Below are 17,877 nucleotides of genomic sequence, written 5' to 3'. Positions count from 1 at the left end.
GATCGCGCGCGTGCCTGTAATCTCACACGCACCCCTGCACTCGGCACTCAACAAAGCTGCTCAGCGTGCTCCCGCGCCTCTGAGAGCTGTAAGCTCAGTGTTAGCACAAGGCAATTCGCCGGCAGGGCCCATACGTCACTGCGACACGCCCCCAGCCAGCATTCAGCCCATATCTGTGCAAGTAAAAGCCTGGGAAAAAATCCCCGACATGCCAAAATGGGTTTTTGAACATAATAAAACACGGTTACTCGCTTCAATTCGCTCGCAGACCACCCCGCTTTTCAGCGGTGGTCGAGACGAAAGTGAGGAAAGATGTTTCACATGTTCTACGCACCGAGGTGATCAAACTGATAGAGAAGGGCGCTATAGAAACTGTTCCTCCCTCTATGAGCGAGGCGGGTTTTTACAGCCGCTACTATCTCGTCCCGAAAAAGGACAGTGGCCTCCGCCCCATCCTAGATCTCAGACATCTGAACAAAGCTTTAATGATTCGCTCGTTCAGAATGTTAACGACCAAACATATCCTCGCGCAAGTTCGCCCGGGGATTGGTTTCTATCAGTGGATTTGAAAGACGCTTACTTTCACATTCGATAGCGCCTCATCACAGGCCATTTCTGATATTCAGCTTCGAGGGACAGTCATACCAGTACACAGTACTACCATTCGGCCTATCATTGGCCCCCCGTACATTCACGAAATGTATGGACGTAGCACTTTCCCCCCGAGACAGCGGGGAGTGCCAATACTGAATTACCTCGACGATTGGCTAATCCTAGCACAATCAGAGAGTCAGTTAACGACACACAGATCTTGGATTATCTGCCATCTAGAATGCCTGGGTCTGAGAATCAATTTTGCAAAGAGCGTGCTATCCCCCAGCCAGAATATCTCTTTTCTGGGAATAGTGCTAGACTCAGTGCAGATGATGGCGCGCCTCTCATCAGAGCTTGCGCTCGCTATTCGGCGCCTTGCAACATCATTCAGAGCGGGCGCGCGCCCCCCCGTCAAACGATTTCAAAGGATGCTCGGTCTCATGGCCTCGGCATCAGCTGTACTCCAGCTAGGATTGTTGCACATGTGTCCTCTCCAACGCTGGCTCAAGAGCCGTGTCCCCACTCACGCGTGGTGCTCGGGCCACTTTTTAATCAGAGCGAATCACGGCTGTATAAAAGCCCTGACGCCCTGGAAGGCCGTCGACTGGTATCAAACCGGCGTGAGTCTGGGCGTGAACACACGGAGAAAAATGATCACGACAGATGCCTCCAAAATAGGATTGGGGGCCCTTTACGAGGGCAGGCCTGTCTTTGGTCAAACCCGGAAAAGCGCCTACATATAAACTGTCTGGAAATGAAAGCGGTCGCCTTGGCTCTCAGAGCCCTGCTTCTGTACCTGAAAAACGAACACGTCCTGGTCCGAACGGACAACATGACGGTAGTATCGTATATAAATCGCCAGGGTGGACTCAGGTCGAGCTCCCTGCACTCTATGGCCAGGGAGCTCATCTTATGGTCACAGCACAACCTGCGCTCGCTGAGAGCAGCGCATGTGCCAGGCGTCCTGAACCAGGGAGCGGACATGCTGTCCAGAGACAAAGTTCTCCCAGGAGAATGGTCTCTCCACCCCTGACGGTTCAGTGGTTATGGCAAACCTTTGGCGAGGCAGAGATCGACCTCTTCGCCTCCAGGGAAAATGCGCACTGCCCTCTTTTCTTCTCAAAGAGCACGGACGCGCTCGCCCAAGTCTGGCCGAGCCGCCCCTTGTATGCTTTTCCCGATCACGATGCTACCTCAGGTCATCAGTCGGATCAGGGAGGTGAAATGTGCAGTGCTCCTGGTAGCCCCACTCTGGAAGAACCAGACGTGGTTTCCAGAACTGATGCAGATGATGCAATCTGCCCCATGGCCGATTCCGTTGAGGCTGGACCTCCTCAGGCAGGCCAACAGGATGATTCTTCATCCCCGCCCCGATCTGTGGGCCCTTCATGCATGGCCCCTCAACGGGTTCCAGAGAACCTCCCCAGCAGAGTGTTGAGAACCATCACTGAGGTGCGAGCGCCCTCTATGAGGTGCTTATATGCCCTAAATTGGAAAGTGTTCAGTGACTGGTGTGATACCAAGAGCTTGAACCCCAAATCGTGCGAGATACCAAGTGTACTCGCCTTTTTGCAAGAGCTGCTGGAGGCGGGCCGCACACCCTCCACGCTCAAAGTCTATGTGGCTGCCATAGCGGCGTCACACAATCCTGATAAAGGACGCTTATTAGGGAAATACGACCTAATCATTCGTTTCCTAAGAGGCGCTAGGAGGATGAACCCTCCTCGCCCCCCCTCGGTACCGATCTGGGACCTGGCCACAGTCCTGGACGCACTCAAGAGTGCCCCGTTCGAACCTCTCCGAACCGTGCACCTTAAACAGCTCTCGCTCAAAACTGCGCTCTTGCTGGCACTCGCCTCAGTCAAGAGAGTGGGCGACCTGCACGCGCTGTCATCAAGCGCTGCTTGCTTGGAATTTGGACCTAACGACTGCAGAGTTGTCCTTAGGCCAAAGCACGGGTATATTCCTAAAGTGCTCGCCACACCCTTCAGAGTACAGTTGATATCTCTGGCAGCGCTATCGTCTCCAGCAGATGAAAGCGACGCTAATTTACTCTGCCCGGTCAGGGCGCTCAGAGTATACTTGGAACGTTCTGCCCCGTTCAGACAGACGGAACAATTATTACGTATGCTTTGGCGGCGCACTAAAGGTCTCGCAGTTTCAAAGCAAAGAATATCGTGCTGGATAGTAGATGCTATAGCGCTGGCTTATGAAGCCAAGGGCCTTCAATGCCCCTTAGGCGTCAGAGCTCACTCTATATTTCTCGAGAAACTGAGTTTTCCCATAGCGTAAGCTACTTACGCAATAATCATTCCCTCCTCTCAGGGAACCGAGGTTACGTTAGTAACCGAGTCGTTTTCCTCCATTCAGTCCTCGAGTAAAGCAGCGGAAGCATCCGTGACGTTTTCGAATTAGCAACGAAGGCTCCGACTGTATTAAAGCAAGATGCTGAATATGTGGCGGAAGAAATTAGTTCCACTCATAAGAGCGTTTTTGGGACAAAACCAGAAAATGTTTTGAGATTAAATCCCGAACGATGTCTTAAGGTGCGGTAACCATGCGAGTCGTGACCGCATTACCACCTCGGGTGTGCATTATTTTAAACAATTCAACAGCGCATCGTCAATTATTCCTTAATTATTGTATAGAATAAAAGAAATCTGCATATAAATAAAACATTTATATTAGTTGTCTTTAGCTACTATGTTCCTTACACTAAAATTATGCAATGTACTTACTGAGATTCGCATTTGCTGCTACTGAGGTTAAGGCACAGGTAGGTTTAGTGGTAGGGTTAGGGTACAGGTAGTTAATTTTAACATTGATTCACTTTAGAGCTGATTGGTGACTTAGAACTATTTAATGAAGGTACAGTATATATCTTTTAGATCGCAATGAGAAAAAATTATAATTCTGGAACTAAGCTGGCTGAAAAAGTGAGCAATGTTGTGCTTTGTTGTAAATATGTCTGAGATAGATTTGGGGGGCGTTCACACAGAATTCAGTCAATTGATAGTTGTAGTTATTTTTGAAATAAAATTTTTTGTAAACGTGAAAGAATGTGAAGAATAATTTAGTGATGATGTGCACAATTTTTTTAAATTTTTCTTTAAAGAAAAAATAAGCTTTTTGAGAAGGGATGGAGTGTGAGTGGGCAGAAAAGTAAAAAATAGAAAGCAGGGAGTGGAGGATGGAGTGCAGTTGAAAGGTACAAAGATGCAACAGAACAATTTTAGATTCAAAAATGTAGATTGTAGATGACATTTAGACACATCTACTCATTCTTTATTATTCATATTTTCCACATTTTAGAATAACATAAAACTTGCCTGAAAGTAAGCCTCATTACATCTAATTCGTGGCTTTGCTCCTTATTTTGTTACATTGGTGCTACAAAATCTTCCTGCCTTTGCTAGTAAGTGAAAAAAAAATATGAAATTGCAAAACGGGTACGTTCTTTTCGAGTAAAATCACTTGAGCGCACATCACATCATATTTACGATATCTGACCATTAGTACGATCTTCCTAGGAGGACTTGAAAGCACCATGAGCGTCTCATACCAAACATCTGAAATTCATGTTGATTGTTTTTTTTTTAAGAAACAAGAGAGAGTTGATAAAGACTGAAAGTATGAAGAAAAAAAGGGATTGATGGAAACAGATGGATTGGGGGGTGGGATGGGGGTGGCTACAACAGAATAGGGACAGACCTCCTTTTATTCTGTTCTAGCCGTGTCCAATCAAGGTAAATATTTCTCTTTCACACTCACTTTTGTCTTTTTCTGTGACTGATTGGTTATGCAAAAACATGCACGTACACTGCCCACAAATGGATCAAGGGGTCAGCAGTACTCAACATGAGTAAGTCTTTATGTAATATTATATAACAAAAGTAAACCAAAATACTCCCGTAGCATTGATGTTTTCTTCCATGACTAATGGTGTTCTACTGAAATGCAGAATATATTAACATTTTTACTATGGATGTCAGTTTTACATGTTCATTTAGCACAATCACTTATAAAACAATACAAGTTATGATTGTGTGGCAGTCTTTGGCTGATGTGGCTTGTTGTCTTATAAGCAGTGTGTTTTAAAAGGCTGTCAGAAAAGGAATTCAGCTTCAAAAAGCATCGCCAGATCCCAGTGTTCTGTTCCACTCTGCTCAAAATAGCTACATTTATCAGCCTGGCCAATCCATTGTTCTATCACTATTTGAATTTGGATTACCTTCATACATTACCTTTAATATGTCAGCTAATATTGGTACATATTGGCTATTCATTTGACTATTTTATCAGTGTATCATGTCATTTATTCAGTTAAATTCAAGCTTTTCACTTCTTGTGTTTCTATTGGTGCGAGCACAGGAGTTTCTCTGAGCTGTACCAGAAAGCCATTCAAGATGCCGAGAGCAAATCTGGAGAGGGATGCTCGGGTGAAGCCTGGGTCTTGGATGAGCGAGGAGAAGAGGCTGATGATGATGATGATGATGATGGTGATGATGATGATGATGGAGGGGAAGATGACAAGAAAGAGGATGAAAATAGGGTGTCAGACAGTGAAACTCAAAAGAAGGAGGGACGTGAAGAGGAGGTAGAAATTTCAGGGAGCGAGGATGCATACTCGCTCCTCTCTCCACCCAGCTTGCCCCTCTTGCGGGCAACATCCCTGCAGCACAGCGTAAAGAGCCAAACTTCAGAGATCAATCCCGTCTCTCTCACTCGGAGCTACTCGCTAGAAAGCCACCCCCCATTCCAGGATATCCTTGAAGGGTATACAGATTTTTGTTTGCCTGTTTCAAATTTCACTCAATCATTTTTCAGTTTGGTCGACATGTCTTGGCCCCCAGTCAGCAAGCCAAAGGTTACTGTGGTAAGGAAAAGTGTTTAATTAGTGAAGGGAAATTACCATGAGAGGAACCAGACTCAGCTGGGGGAGCCCATCCTCATTATTTGCCCAATGTAATTTATCTATATAGCATGTGCAATACAAGTCATGTATTCATTGAATAGATTAAGTGATCTAATTTTTCAATATAACGGTAAGGCAGTGTTTAACCTCTTCAACTCTGGTGCATTTTTTGGCTGCCGCCTGCATTTTCATGCCCAAATTTAAAAGCTTTCTTTGCACACATACAGTGGACTAACTACAAATAATTGGTCCTAACTTCATAAGCATGCAATTCTGGTTCTGTTTGCTCTACCTCCCCGCAAAAAGTATTATTCCACTACATGGCAGCAAGTATTAATGAAAAATATATTTTCCTCTATCACTTTCCATCTTAACATATAGGTCTGAAATGTAGTTAGTGCTCTAACTCAGCTGATCATTCACACATGCGCTCGTCCATAGACAACAATTGAAAATTTAGAAGCGTATAGACCTTCCTCACTGTTTCAATGAATATATCGGCTTCAATCCAGGTGTCATTGAAAAGCTGAGATCCTCAGGTTTGCGATGATGTATAACATTTTATCATCAATAGGTGAAAACATATTTTGCAGATTATTTGTTTAACATGATTTTTCAACTGGACTGCATATTTAGGACCCAAGCACTGAAAGTGCAGAGGCCCTATTCTTCTAAGAATTATTATTTTTATTCTTTTCAAGGTTTTGGGTGCTTTTGGGGCACTTAACATGCTTAAAAACTCATGAAATTTGCACTCACATCAGTGTTGTCAGCCATTATGCCTGGGAAAAATGTAACACATGGTTGTGGAGGGAAGGCTCTGTAGTGCAACCTTTTGACTAAAGTGGTGGTGCCATTTTAACCTACAGTCACCAAACTTGGTACATATATTATTCTCATCAAGCTGAACAACTTTCAAAATTACAGAATTTAGCTCTACACAACAAGAAGGCTGCCATTTTGGTTTGAATTTAGATTTGTTTGTATTATTATTATTATTATTATTGCAGGCCCTGAACTTTTAAATACTCCTCCTAGGCAATTCATGTGAATGCCAAGACACTGAAGATGCTAAAATGTGAACAGGCTTTTGATATATTGGACGGTGTTGCCATGGCGAGGCAATAAATGAATGGCAATTAAGTCTTATATCTTCTGTGTGCATCGTGTGATTTAGATCAAAATTGATTTTGATGTTTAATAATGAAGGCTGATCACATGGATGTGGCTATTGTGGCTCACAGTCATAGCGTGACCAACTGGCAGTAGGAAGTGTGGCACTTACAACAAACTTTGCAATAGTCCTGTTATTTTTATCCGAAACCCTTCAAAAGTTTTTAGATTAATGGCATGACCCAGATGATGTAAATTTGTGAATGGATTCTTGATATCTTAAATAGTGTTGTTATGGCAACGGACACATTATGTTGTAGTGTTTTCGTGTATTTGACAAACTCAGCCGTATGTTTAATAATGCTTATGAAATGAATGTGGCTGCGGTGGGTCATGGTCAGTGACACTTTGAATAGACTTTGAAAAAAAATAATTCTTATTTTCACCCATCACATCAAATTTACTCAGACTAGTGTCAAATTTAACAAGGGGATTCTTGATATCTTACATGATGTTTTCATAGTCACAAGTCAAATAACAATATTCATTTTTGGACTGTTCAAGGGTTGACACTTGCCATAATTACACATTTCATTTTCCACACACATCAAACTTGTTAACCTTTATGTCTGAGCAGAAGCTAAGACATGGTGTCTTACTTGTTTACTCGACCAAATGTAGGTGTCCATCATGAAGTGTTTTTCAAAAGCCTAATGGTTGAAAATTGACCCATGGTGTTGGGCCCGTCATCGTTGCTTGCAGCTATATTTTGTTCTAAACTTCTGAGACATAACATTGGATTTGTTTCCCAAGCAAGCTCACAGACAAGTAAAACCTTTTAAACAAAACAACCTAAGGTAAGAGTTGATATAGCGTTTGTGGCTTTGAGGCTTTCAGAAGCATTGATAAGGACAGGCATGAGACATTTGTCTTTATTATCTTACAGAGATCATATTTCACTTTGTGATTCTTTTGATTAACATTCAAACTCTGATGTTAGGTCAACCAAATACATAGTCATATTCCTGGAAAAAAGAGCTTTCATTTGATATATGGCATGTCTCTTTAAGTGCAATATGAAAAACTTTCATGAATATATTTTTATTTCTACATTATTACCAACGACATTAACTTTTTGCCACACCTGCCATTGTCAAGGTAAATTGAGAAATGTTACCAGCCATTTATTAAAATGTGTTGGCCATTAGTTCTTCTAATAATACTTCTGTAAGTTATTTCAAAATAATAATATAGAGATTTTGTACATTCTGGGAAGTGGATTGGATTTGCTTTTGTAAAGTGGGCATTCCATTTCAGAAAGAGGCTGAATACGAGGTTGCTAAAGCAATGCCTAAACAGCCCTTGGTCTAATATAACTTGAGATGTCAATGTAAAAGGAAAGTTGTTGGAAAAATTGATGTTTTTCTACAAGATGGTGCTGCGGATGGCAGCCTCGGTTTGGAGCTCTCCAATTCTTTTGTTGTTTTGGTTTGTTTATCCTGTGTTTAGTCATTTCTTTCAAATCAGTTTTACCATGGACGAACTGCTGAACATTCGGCAGCACATACCAGACAATCTTTTCTCAGTTTTGGACTATTCAGACATTTTGCTGGACATTTTAGTCAGAGGCGCAGCTGTGTTGTATAAACGCTCAATGAGACACAGGCGAGGGAAGCGAACCGGTGTGCTGGTCAATCTCTGACAGCGCAGCTTTCGAACAGCACTGCTGAGTATTCATCTCTGCTCTCTCCCTAACAAAACGGATGAACTACATCTCCTCACCCGTACAAACAAGGACTTTTCAAAATATGCTGCCTTGTGCTTCACAGAAACCTGGCTGAGTGAAGCCAATCCGGACAGCTCATTACATCTGCCAGGGATTTCAGCTATTCAGAGCGGATCACATTGTGGAGTTAACGGGGAAAACGAGAGGGTGTGGAACATGCCTTTACATCAATTAAAGTTAGTGTACAGATGTAACGACGTTAAAGAAGATGTGCTATCCTAATTTGGAAGCACTCTTTATCAACTGCACACCCCACACCTGCTCTGATCTTCACACAAACATGTGGAAGATCGCGTGTGGAGGAATATAAAAACTCACCAGAATAAAAAAGGAAAACTTAAGCAGTGAGTAGAAAGGCTTACAGTTGAATCACTTTTCTTCTCCCTGTATACCAATGACTGCACTGCCAAAGACCATGAAGTTCTCATGAAGTTGCTGATGACACTACTATCATTTGCCTCATCCAAGTTGATGATGAGTCTGTATACAGAAGGGAGTTTGAATGGCTAGTTCACTGGTGCAGCCAAAACAACCTGGAGCTGAACATGCTCAAAACAGTGGAGCTGATAGTGGACTTTAGGAGAAACATCCCAACACTGTCCCCTCTCACCATTCTAAAAAGCACTTTGGCAGCAGTGGAGTTATTCATTTGTCTGCGCACTACCATCTCACAAGACCTGAAGTGGGAGACCCACATTAACTGCATTATCCACATTGTGAAAAAGGCCCAACAGATGTTATAATTCCTTCGCCAACTGAGGAAGTTCAACCTGCCACAGGCACTGCTGATACAGTTCGTCTCAGCAGTCATTGAGTCTTTCCTCTGCACTTCAATAACTGTCTGGTTTGGTTCAGCTTTGAAATTGGATATCAGAAGACTATAAAGGACAGATCGGACTGCTGAGTGGATTATGGGTGGCCCCCTCCCCTCCCTTCAAGAATTGTACACTTTCAGAGGGAAGAAAAGGTCTGGAAAAATCACTCTTGACCCCACTCACCAAGCCTACAACCTTTTTGAACCGTTGCCTTCTGGCAGGCGCTACAGAGCACTGAGCACCAGAACCGTCAGGCACAGGAACAGTTTTTTCCCTCAGTCTATCCATCTCATGAACAGTTAAAACTGCCCCATTGAGCAATAATTATGTGCAATACATAGCTTAGTCCATTTATATTTATCCAACATACCCTACCTCTTCTGCCATACATTCCCTTGCATCCATATATAACAGATTTGTCTTTGTATTTGTACATGATCCCGATCCAAATCCGATACGTTGATAGTCGTGTTCATTACTGTCAAGCTCCAAAAATTACATGAAAGAACAACAAAACAAAAAAACACCATTAAAGTAGTTCATATGACTCATGCATTTTATTCAAATCACTTGAAGACATGCGATAGCTTTTTGAATCATAAAAGGCTGTGTTTAATAAGTATATATATATATATATAATTTGCACTTGCAGCGCCAGCACATTAGTGAATGGTGCTGCTCTGTTGACACACATAAGCACAACGCACAGGCTGGTGAGGCACTCGCAGCTATTTTCAGCCATCACGCAGTGTGCAATATTTGAACACTACTCACGAACAACATCTCAGATGTAGATGCTCAATAGTTCGGTTCACTTATAATATGCATTTAGAATGGCTCCAGAGGAGCATTTCACAAGAATGTGAATGAGAAACGAATTAAATTACTGTGAACATGCCCACAAACGGACACATACAGGACTTCCTGGAGAGTTCAGAATGTCAAAATAAAAGCCTGAGGGTTTTAAAGTTACAGCTATATAATTGAAATATATTACTGATGTATTTAAAATTCTAAAAGGCAATAATAATAGAAATAATAATAATTTATTATTATTATTATCATTATTATTTGTTTACAATTTATAACAATATTTAACTTGAATGGGTTGCAATAAATAACTGTGTGAATGAAAAGTGATATCTTACAACTAAATGAAACAAAAAAGAGATCTGAATCCTTTAGTCCAGATACAATTAGAATTTGTTTTTGCAAAGAAAACAGGCTTCTTTTCTACTTAAGACTTATACTTGAATTATTGTTAATTTGTTGCTAAATTATCCAGTAGAATAGTTAACGAAAGTTTTTCTTAATAAGTGTGACAGGGTGGAGGGCGGGGCCTGGTCGTGATCATACACACCCGGTCCCTTATCAGGCTAAGAGGGATAAAGGCCGACTGCGGAGGATCGATTAGCCTGAGAAGGGACAGGGTGTGTATAATCATGACCCCGCCCTCCGCCCTGTCACAATAAGCTATACATTTATATTAAAATAATGCGTAGTTAGGGGTTTGTGTTTCTTTACTTATTAAAGAGTACCCATAATTAGTTCTACACAATAATGTAAAGATATTCTTAACTGATTATGCAAAAAACAAGAACACTGGTATCGGCCGATACTGAGATTTCAGATATCGGATCGGAAGAGAAAAAGTGGTATCGGTGCATCCCAATTAAGAAAGTAAATATGGTCTATTTTGGTTTCACACTGACTTTAAAAATATAGATTTTTACCCTTTGACAATGTAATTATTTAACTGTTTTCCTTGTGACAAACAGTGCAGATCATTGTGCAAATTGCAACATCATGAATGTGCTTGTCTCTGTCTTTCGGGAAGACTGCACCTGTCACAAAAACAGGACACATTGTGGTTTTAGTGGCTCAACATGAGGAATATTATACATATAAGTAATTATATCAACAACAACAACAAAAATCCTTATCCAGTAAACAAGATTTAGTGGAAAAGCCATGAAAACCATCAAAATCCTAAAAAGTTTATATAGTGACCAAGATTTTCTAGTTATAATCAACTGTAAAATGTTCTTTGCCTAGTAGTTACTGTGTTTGAGTGCAATCACTAATGATATTTTAAAATCCTTTTCTAGTATGCTAATCACAAACAATGGGACAAGTTGTGGACAATTTAGAAAATACAAAGCATTCATGACAAGTTTTTTAGTAATGTAGTCTGTGAACTATTTAATTGGCTAGAAATCTCTCTTTGTGAGCACAATTAATAAAATGAGTCACTAACGACTGGAAAAGTCATTCAAATTCATTGGTCAAAAGGTGTAAGAACATACCTCTTTGGTGTCCATACACAACTGAGCAGCTCAGAGTGTACTCAAATCTTAACAATCCGTCTTTTATCTGTTTATCTGTCAGGCATGTGTATGTTGATGTGGGGCTAAAAGGAAACGGGCACATTTATGAAAACCCTGGAGAGCTTAGGGATGCGACCCCTGACCTCATACTGGCAGTCAAATCTAAAGTGCCTCAGGAGCACGAGGAACAGGTATGAAATGCACACTTTTATTTATTTTGTTGGCATTAGTGACAGCACTGCTGGAAGAAGTTTTGAAGTTTCATCATTTTGTTTTTGCTAACAGCTAGCAATTACTATGGCTTTGTTCAGACAGGCAGCAAAAAGCTGATAGGGTGTAGGCTCAAATCCATTTTGACTTTTATAATCTGAACAGAATCAAATCAGAATTCAGATGTTAAGATTTTCAATGAAATCAAAATCACATCCATATGTGGTTTGAAATCTGATTAAAATTTGTTTTATTTCATTTGAGTTATATACAGGTATAGTGCATAAGTGTTTGAAGCTGTGTCCAAGTATATACATTTTTGCTCATTCTTTCCTTATATAACAAACTTTGTGACATTCACCATGTAGTGAATAGTGAAAGGGTGAAGGAGTTGGTGGTTTTGGACACCGTATATGCATGAATACATAAAATGCCTCCCTCCCTTTAATCTGATTTTGGATTACTGTTGGATAACTTATTGCATTTCATTTCTTAAATTACATTGCCCATCTATCAACATTAGTGGAATGGCAATCTGTAGTCCTGATGGTGTTAAAAAAAAACACTTTTCATTGGGTATACTTACTTTTTCACTGCACTGTATACCTTTAGAGTGATACAAAATGACTCATACTGTAATATGGGATTTTGGTCATACCACCCACACCTGTTTATTCATAGTTCCTCTATCTCTTTTTCTCTCTAGTTTGGACCTGACAAGGGGATTGAGGAATGGCCATCAGGCAGCGATGTGACCCTGAGATCTGCCAGCATGGAAAGAGCAGAAAGAAACTCTAGAGCTCTTAGCCTCCACAACTCCATCACCAAGAGTATGTGTTTCTCTGAACTCTAAAATAAAATTCTGTTATCATTTACTTCAAGTCTTGTAAAGTCATATGATAGCTCTGTGTGACGAACAGACCAAAATTGAAGTTAATTCTCTGAACATCTTAACATCTGCCTTAGTTATCCTTGGCACTTTCATTACAGTTCATGAGAAGTAGTGATGTCTGATTCGTAAACAAATTGTTCTTTGTAGATTTTGCGTATCATTGAATGGACTTCTTTTATGACACTTATGGTGCTTTTGTGACATTTTTAAAGTTTGAATATTCCTGTCTCATTTCATTGTATTTCTTAGAATTTCATATTTTTTCCATCTTGGTTCATCTAGATGCCCCCTTCCAAAAAAAGAGACGCTTTTTAAAAACATGCAAAGTTACAGTCCAACATCCAAACAGTCAGAGTAATTCAGCAGACAAATCCAAATCATCATGCAAAAGGGAAAAACCAGGCAAGAGGTCAACAACTTAAGAACATAATGACAAGGATACAATGCTCAGAATTGCAGGATAAACAGCAAGACTTTGCAAAGCACATAATGAACCACACTGCATTTTATACAACCAAGCAGGAAGTAGATGACAGGTGAAGTGAGTCAAGACATTCAGGTTGCACTAAGCTATTATTCGGGAGAGGGTTTCCTCTGGTGGGTTGGAGGAGAAATGGCAGCCTCAGATGTCAGAGAGATATAATATAATTGTGTAGGATATCGCTCCGCCTTTGAGCGGATTCATCTGTTAATGGGTTTTACTGTGTAAATCACCTCAACTTCCTTAGTGTTCCTTCCTGTGTTAGCTACAGGGTGGCTCCATGTCTCCTCTTCCTCTGCCCTTAGCAAGGTGTCAGTTTCCTTTAGTCATGCATTCTAAATCAAAGCCCCCTCTTCTGTGAAATGCTACTTTAAATAAACCCCAATTCCCAAAATGTTGGGACAGTATGAAAAAATTATAATAAAAACAAAAAGGAGTCATTTGTAAATGAAATTCACCCTTTGCTACATTGAAAACACTACAACTAAACATTATATGATGTTTTACCTTTTTTAAATTTTTTATGTAGAGTAATTTCAAATCAGATGATTGCAACACGCTCCAAAAAAGTTGAGACGGGCAATTTTAGACTAATAACAATTTGACAAGTTAAAATAAGATGATGTGAAACAGGAGATGTTAAACAGGCGAGGCAGTCGTGTCATCGTATATAAGGAGCCTCCAAAAACAGCCTAGTCCTTCAAGAGCCAGGATCATTCGAGACTTGTCAATTCGCCAACAGACGCTTCAGCAAATAATCCAGCACTTTAAGAAAAATGTTCCCCAAAGACAAATTGGAAGGATTTTGGGCATTTCACCCTCTACAGTGCACAATATTGTTAAAAGATTCAAGGAATCTGGTCAAATCTCGGTGTGTATAGGGCAAGACGAAAACCACGTCTGAATGCGTGTGATCTCTGATCCCTCAGATGTCACGGTCTTAACGATCTGCTTGCTGTTGGATCTGACGGCGCACAACAGCGGCTTTCTCTGTACTTTGCACGGCGTGCATTGTTGCCCCTGAGCGCTTCGACAGCGCAGACACACACACACACACACTGTGTATTAAAAGAGCAAATTTCTCTAAAAGAGCAAACACAGCGGCGTTGAACGTCCTTTTAAGGACGCGTCTTTTTCAAGATGCCTTTCCACCCCTGTGTCGTTCCTGGATGCGGTAGAAGTCTCTCCGCTTCAGACGGCCACAGGCGCTGTCTCGTGTGTTTGGGCCGCGATCACACCGAGGCGGCGTTTGTGGATGGTTCATGTTCTCACTGCGAGAACATGACCATGACCACGTTGCGGTCGCGGCTTGCTTTCAACAGAAGGCAAGCCACCCCAGCTGCACCCCGCATTGCTCCTTCTTCCCACGGGATTGAGGACGATGCGGTTGGCGCTGGGGGCGATTTGGGGGCGGCAGCGGGTGCGGTTTCGCCAGGTATCCCCCCGCGAACCTCCCGTTCCCCGACACGCTCGCTGGTCCCCGTCCAAGCTCGTGGCGATAGCGGCTCGCCTCACGGCCTGGCCGTCTATCCTCCCGAGTCCGAAGCAGATGAGCTCGCCGCTGCATCGGAGAGTGCGGAGTCTGATGCCGAGGACTCCCCTGGACTGCCGCCTTCGGGCCAGCAGGCCCAGGCTGAGGCCGACACTCAGATGTCCGACATGCTTTCCCGGGCCACCGTGAGCGTGGGGTTGGATTGGAACCCTCTGTCCTCCCCACAGCCTTCACGGTTGGATGATTGGTTCCAGGGGGCAGCGCGCCGTTCGCTGCCTCGCATCCCCCCGGTCCCGTTTTTCCCGGAGGTGCATGATGAGCTGACGTCTACGTGGAGAGCCCCGCTCTCCGCTCGCCTAGGTGCCACCCGCTCCACTCTTTCCACCTCGACGGCGGAGAGCGCCACGGATACGAGGCGATTCCCCAGGCCGATAGGGCAGTTGCGCACCATCTATGCCCCGGTAGCCCTACCTCCTGGCGTGGTCGCCCCGTACTCCCATCCAAGCCCTGTAGGACAACATCCTCGCTCAACGCGAGAGCCTACAGTGTGGCTGGACGCGCTGCCTCCACCCTGCATGTGATGGCCCTCCTGCAAGTCCACCAGGCCTAAGCTCTCAGAAGCATGCACGGGGGTGGACCTGATCCTGATGTGCTGCAGGAACTGCGCTCAGCGACCGACCTCGCCCTGAGAGCGACGAAGGCCACAGCGCAGGCACTCGGACAGACGATGGCCACCCTAGTGGTCCAGGAACGGCATCTTTGGCTCAATCTGCAGAGGCGGCTCTTGACCCACTACGAGTAGCCGGCATCCGCATTCTCAACTACCTCGACGACTGGCTTATCTTAGCACACTCTCGAGAGTTACTATGCACACACAGAGACCAGGTGCTCCGGCACCTCAGCCGCTTGGGGCTTCAGGTAAACTGGGAAAAAGGCAAGCTCACTCCGGTTCAGAGCATCTCTTTTCTCGGGCTGGAGTTAGACTCAGTCTCAATGACAGCACGTCTCACGAGCGAGCGTGCTCAGTCGGTGCTGGATTGCCTCGCTTCCTTCAAGCCAGGCACAGTGGTCCCTCTAAAACTTTTCCAGAGTCTCCTGGGGCATATGGCGTCCTCCGCGACGGTCGCACCGTTGGGGTTGATGCATATGAGACCACTCCAGCACTGGCTCCAGACTCGAGTCCCGAGACAAGCATGGCACCACGGCACGCATCGGGTAAGGATCACCCCCGCCTGCCTCAAAACACTCCGACCCTGGACAGACCTCTGCTTTTTACGGGCAGGAGTGCCCCTGCAGCAGGTGTCCCGACGTGTTCTGGTCACAACCGACGCCTCCCGGTCCGGGTGGGGTGCCGTGTGCAGCGGGCACGCAGCAGCGGGCCATTGGAAAGGGGCCCCGCTGCGTTGGCACATCAACTGCCTGGAGTTGCTGACCGTCCTTCTTTCTCTCAGGAAGTTCCTCCCGTTAGTTCGGGACAAACACGTCCTCGTGATATCGGACAGCACCACGGTGGTGGCGTACATAAATTGCCAAGGCGCCGTACGCTCCCGCCACATGTCACAACTCGCCCGCCGTCTCCTCCTATGGAGCCGGCAGCGACTCAAGTCGCTGCGTGCCACTCACATCCCCGGCAAGCTCAACGTCGTAGCGGATGCACTATCATGACAACGCCTGCCCGGCGGGGAGTGGAGGCTTCACCCCCAGTCGGTCCAGCTGATTTGGGAATGGTTTGGCATGGCCCAGGTAGACCTGTTCGCCTCCCAGGAAACCTCCCACTGCCCGCTCTGGTACGCCCTAACAGAGGCTCCCCTCGGGACAGACGCGCTGGCACACAGCTGGCCCTCGGGGCTGCGCAAGTACGCATTTCCCCCAGTGAGCCTTCTTGCACCGGTGCTGTGCAAGGTCAGGGAGGACGAGGAGCAAGTCACGCTAGTGGCCCCCTACTGGCCCACTCAGACTTGGTTCTCGGAACTCAGGCTTCTCGAGACAGCTCCTCCCTGGCGAATTCCCCTGAGAAAGGACCTCCTCTCTCAGGGACGGGGCACGCTCTGGCACCCGCGCCCAGACCTCTGGAACCTCCACGTCTGGTCCCTGGACGGGATGCGGAAGAGCAAGCCGGCTTACCGGCGACCGTTGTGAATACAATCAACCAAGCCAGAGCCCCCTCTACCAGGCACCTTTACGCCCTAAAGTGGCGCTTGTTCGCAGATTGTTGTTCTTCCCGAACTGAAGACACGCAGAGATGCGCGATCAAGTCAGTGCTCCTGTTCCTACAGGAGAGGCTGGACAGGAGGCTGTCCCCGTCCACCCTCAAGGTGTATGTTGCCGCCATTGCCGCCCACCACGATCCTGTAGACGGCAAGTCTTTGGGTAAGCATGACCTGATCCTCAGGTTCCTGAGAGGCGCCCGGAGGTTGAATCCCTCCCGGCCAGGCCTAGTTCCCTCCTGGGATCTCTCGGTAGTCTTGGCAGGACTCCAGAGACCTCCCTTCGAGCCGCTTGAATCAATTGGACTCAGGGCCCTCTCTCTTAAGACAGCCCTGCTGATCACGCTCGCCTCTATCAAGAGGGTCGGGGACCTGCAAGCGTTCTCTGTCAGCGACACTTGCCTGGAGTTTGGTCCGGCGGATACGTCTGTGATCCTAAGACAGCGACCGGGCTATGTGCCCAAGGTTCCTACCACACCATTCTGAGATCAGGTAGTGAACCTGCAAGCGCTGCCCCGGGAGGAGGCAGACCCAGCCCTTTCGTTGCTATGTCCAGTGCGCGCCCTGCGCATTTACCTGGACCGCATACAGAGCACCAGACGCTCTGAGCAGCTCTTTGTCTGCTTTGGGGGACAGCAGAAAGGGAATGCCATCTCCAAACAGAGGCTCGCCCACTGGGTTGTCAACGCCATCACACTGGCTTATCACACCCAGGCCGTGCCCCTACCCTTGCGGGTCCGAGCTCACTCAACAAGGGGTGTTGCGTCCTCGTGGGCCCTGGCCAAGGGCACCTCCCTAGCAGACATCTGTAGAGCCGCAGGTTGGGCAACACCCAACACCTTCGCGAGGTTTTACAACCTCCGCGTTGAGTCGGTTGCGTCTCGTGTTTTGTCAGGTCCGAGCCCGTAGAACTCGGTAACACATAGACTGACCGGCCGGGTGGATCGCTTGCGCCCAGCGCCCTTTTCCTGACGTCAAGGTTAAGTAGTGCGCCTTTTTTCCCAGGGCGCCCGACTCCGAGTCGGGACCCTGGTCGATTCCTCCC

General features: G+C 45.1%; 1 protein-coding gene across 4 annotated transcripts in view; it reads left to right on the top strand.

The window, feature by feature from the left end:
* The window catches only part of LOC127618813 (signal-induced proliferation-associated protein 1-like), a 94,527-nt gene that overhangs the window by 51,021 nt on the left and 25,629 nt on the right, over window positions 1–17,877 (top strand). For all 4 annotated transcript variants that reach the window (XR_007967512.1, XM_052091467.1, XM_052091458.1 and 1 more), the window contains exons 10-12: window positions 4,966–5,370; window positions 11,612–11,741; window positions 12,467–12,590. Coding sequence is in view for 3 of the 4 variants with exons in the window: in XM_052091467.1 (XP_051947427.1) it covers window positions 4,966–5,370; window positions 11,612–11,741; window positions 12,467–12,590 (659 nt within the window). In the remaining variant the exon portion in view is untranslated. The remainder of the gene's footprint in view (window positions 1–4,965; window positions 5,371–11,611; window positions 11,742–12,466; window positions 12,591–17,877) is intronic.

The sequence above is a fragment of the Xyrauchen texanus genome, chromosome 2 (assembly GCF_025860055.1).
Source record: "Xyrauchen texanus isolate HMW12.3.18 chromosome 2, RBS_HiC_50CHRs, whole genome shotgun sequence".
Lineage (NCBI taxonomy): Eukaryota > Metazoa > Chordata > Actinopteri > Cypriniformes > Catostomidae > Xyrauchen > Xyrauchen texanus.
The sequence above is the reverse complement of the archived record's forward strand: the minus strand, read 5'-3'. Positions and strand labels throughout refer to the sequence as shown.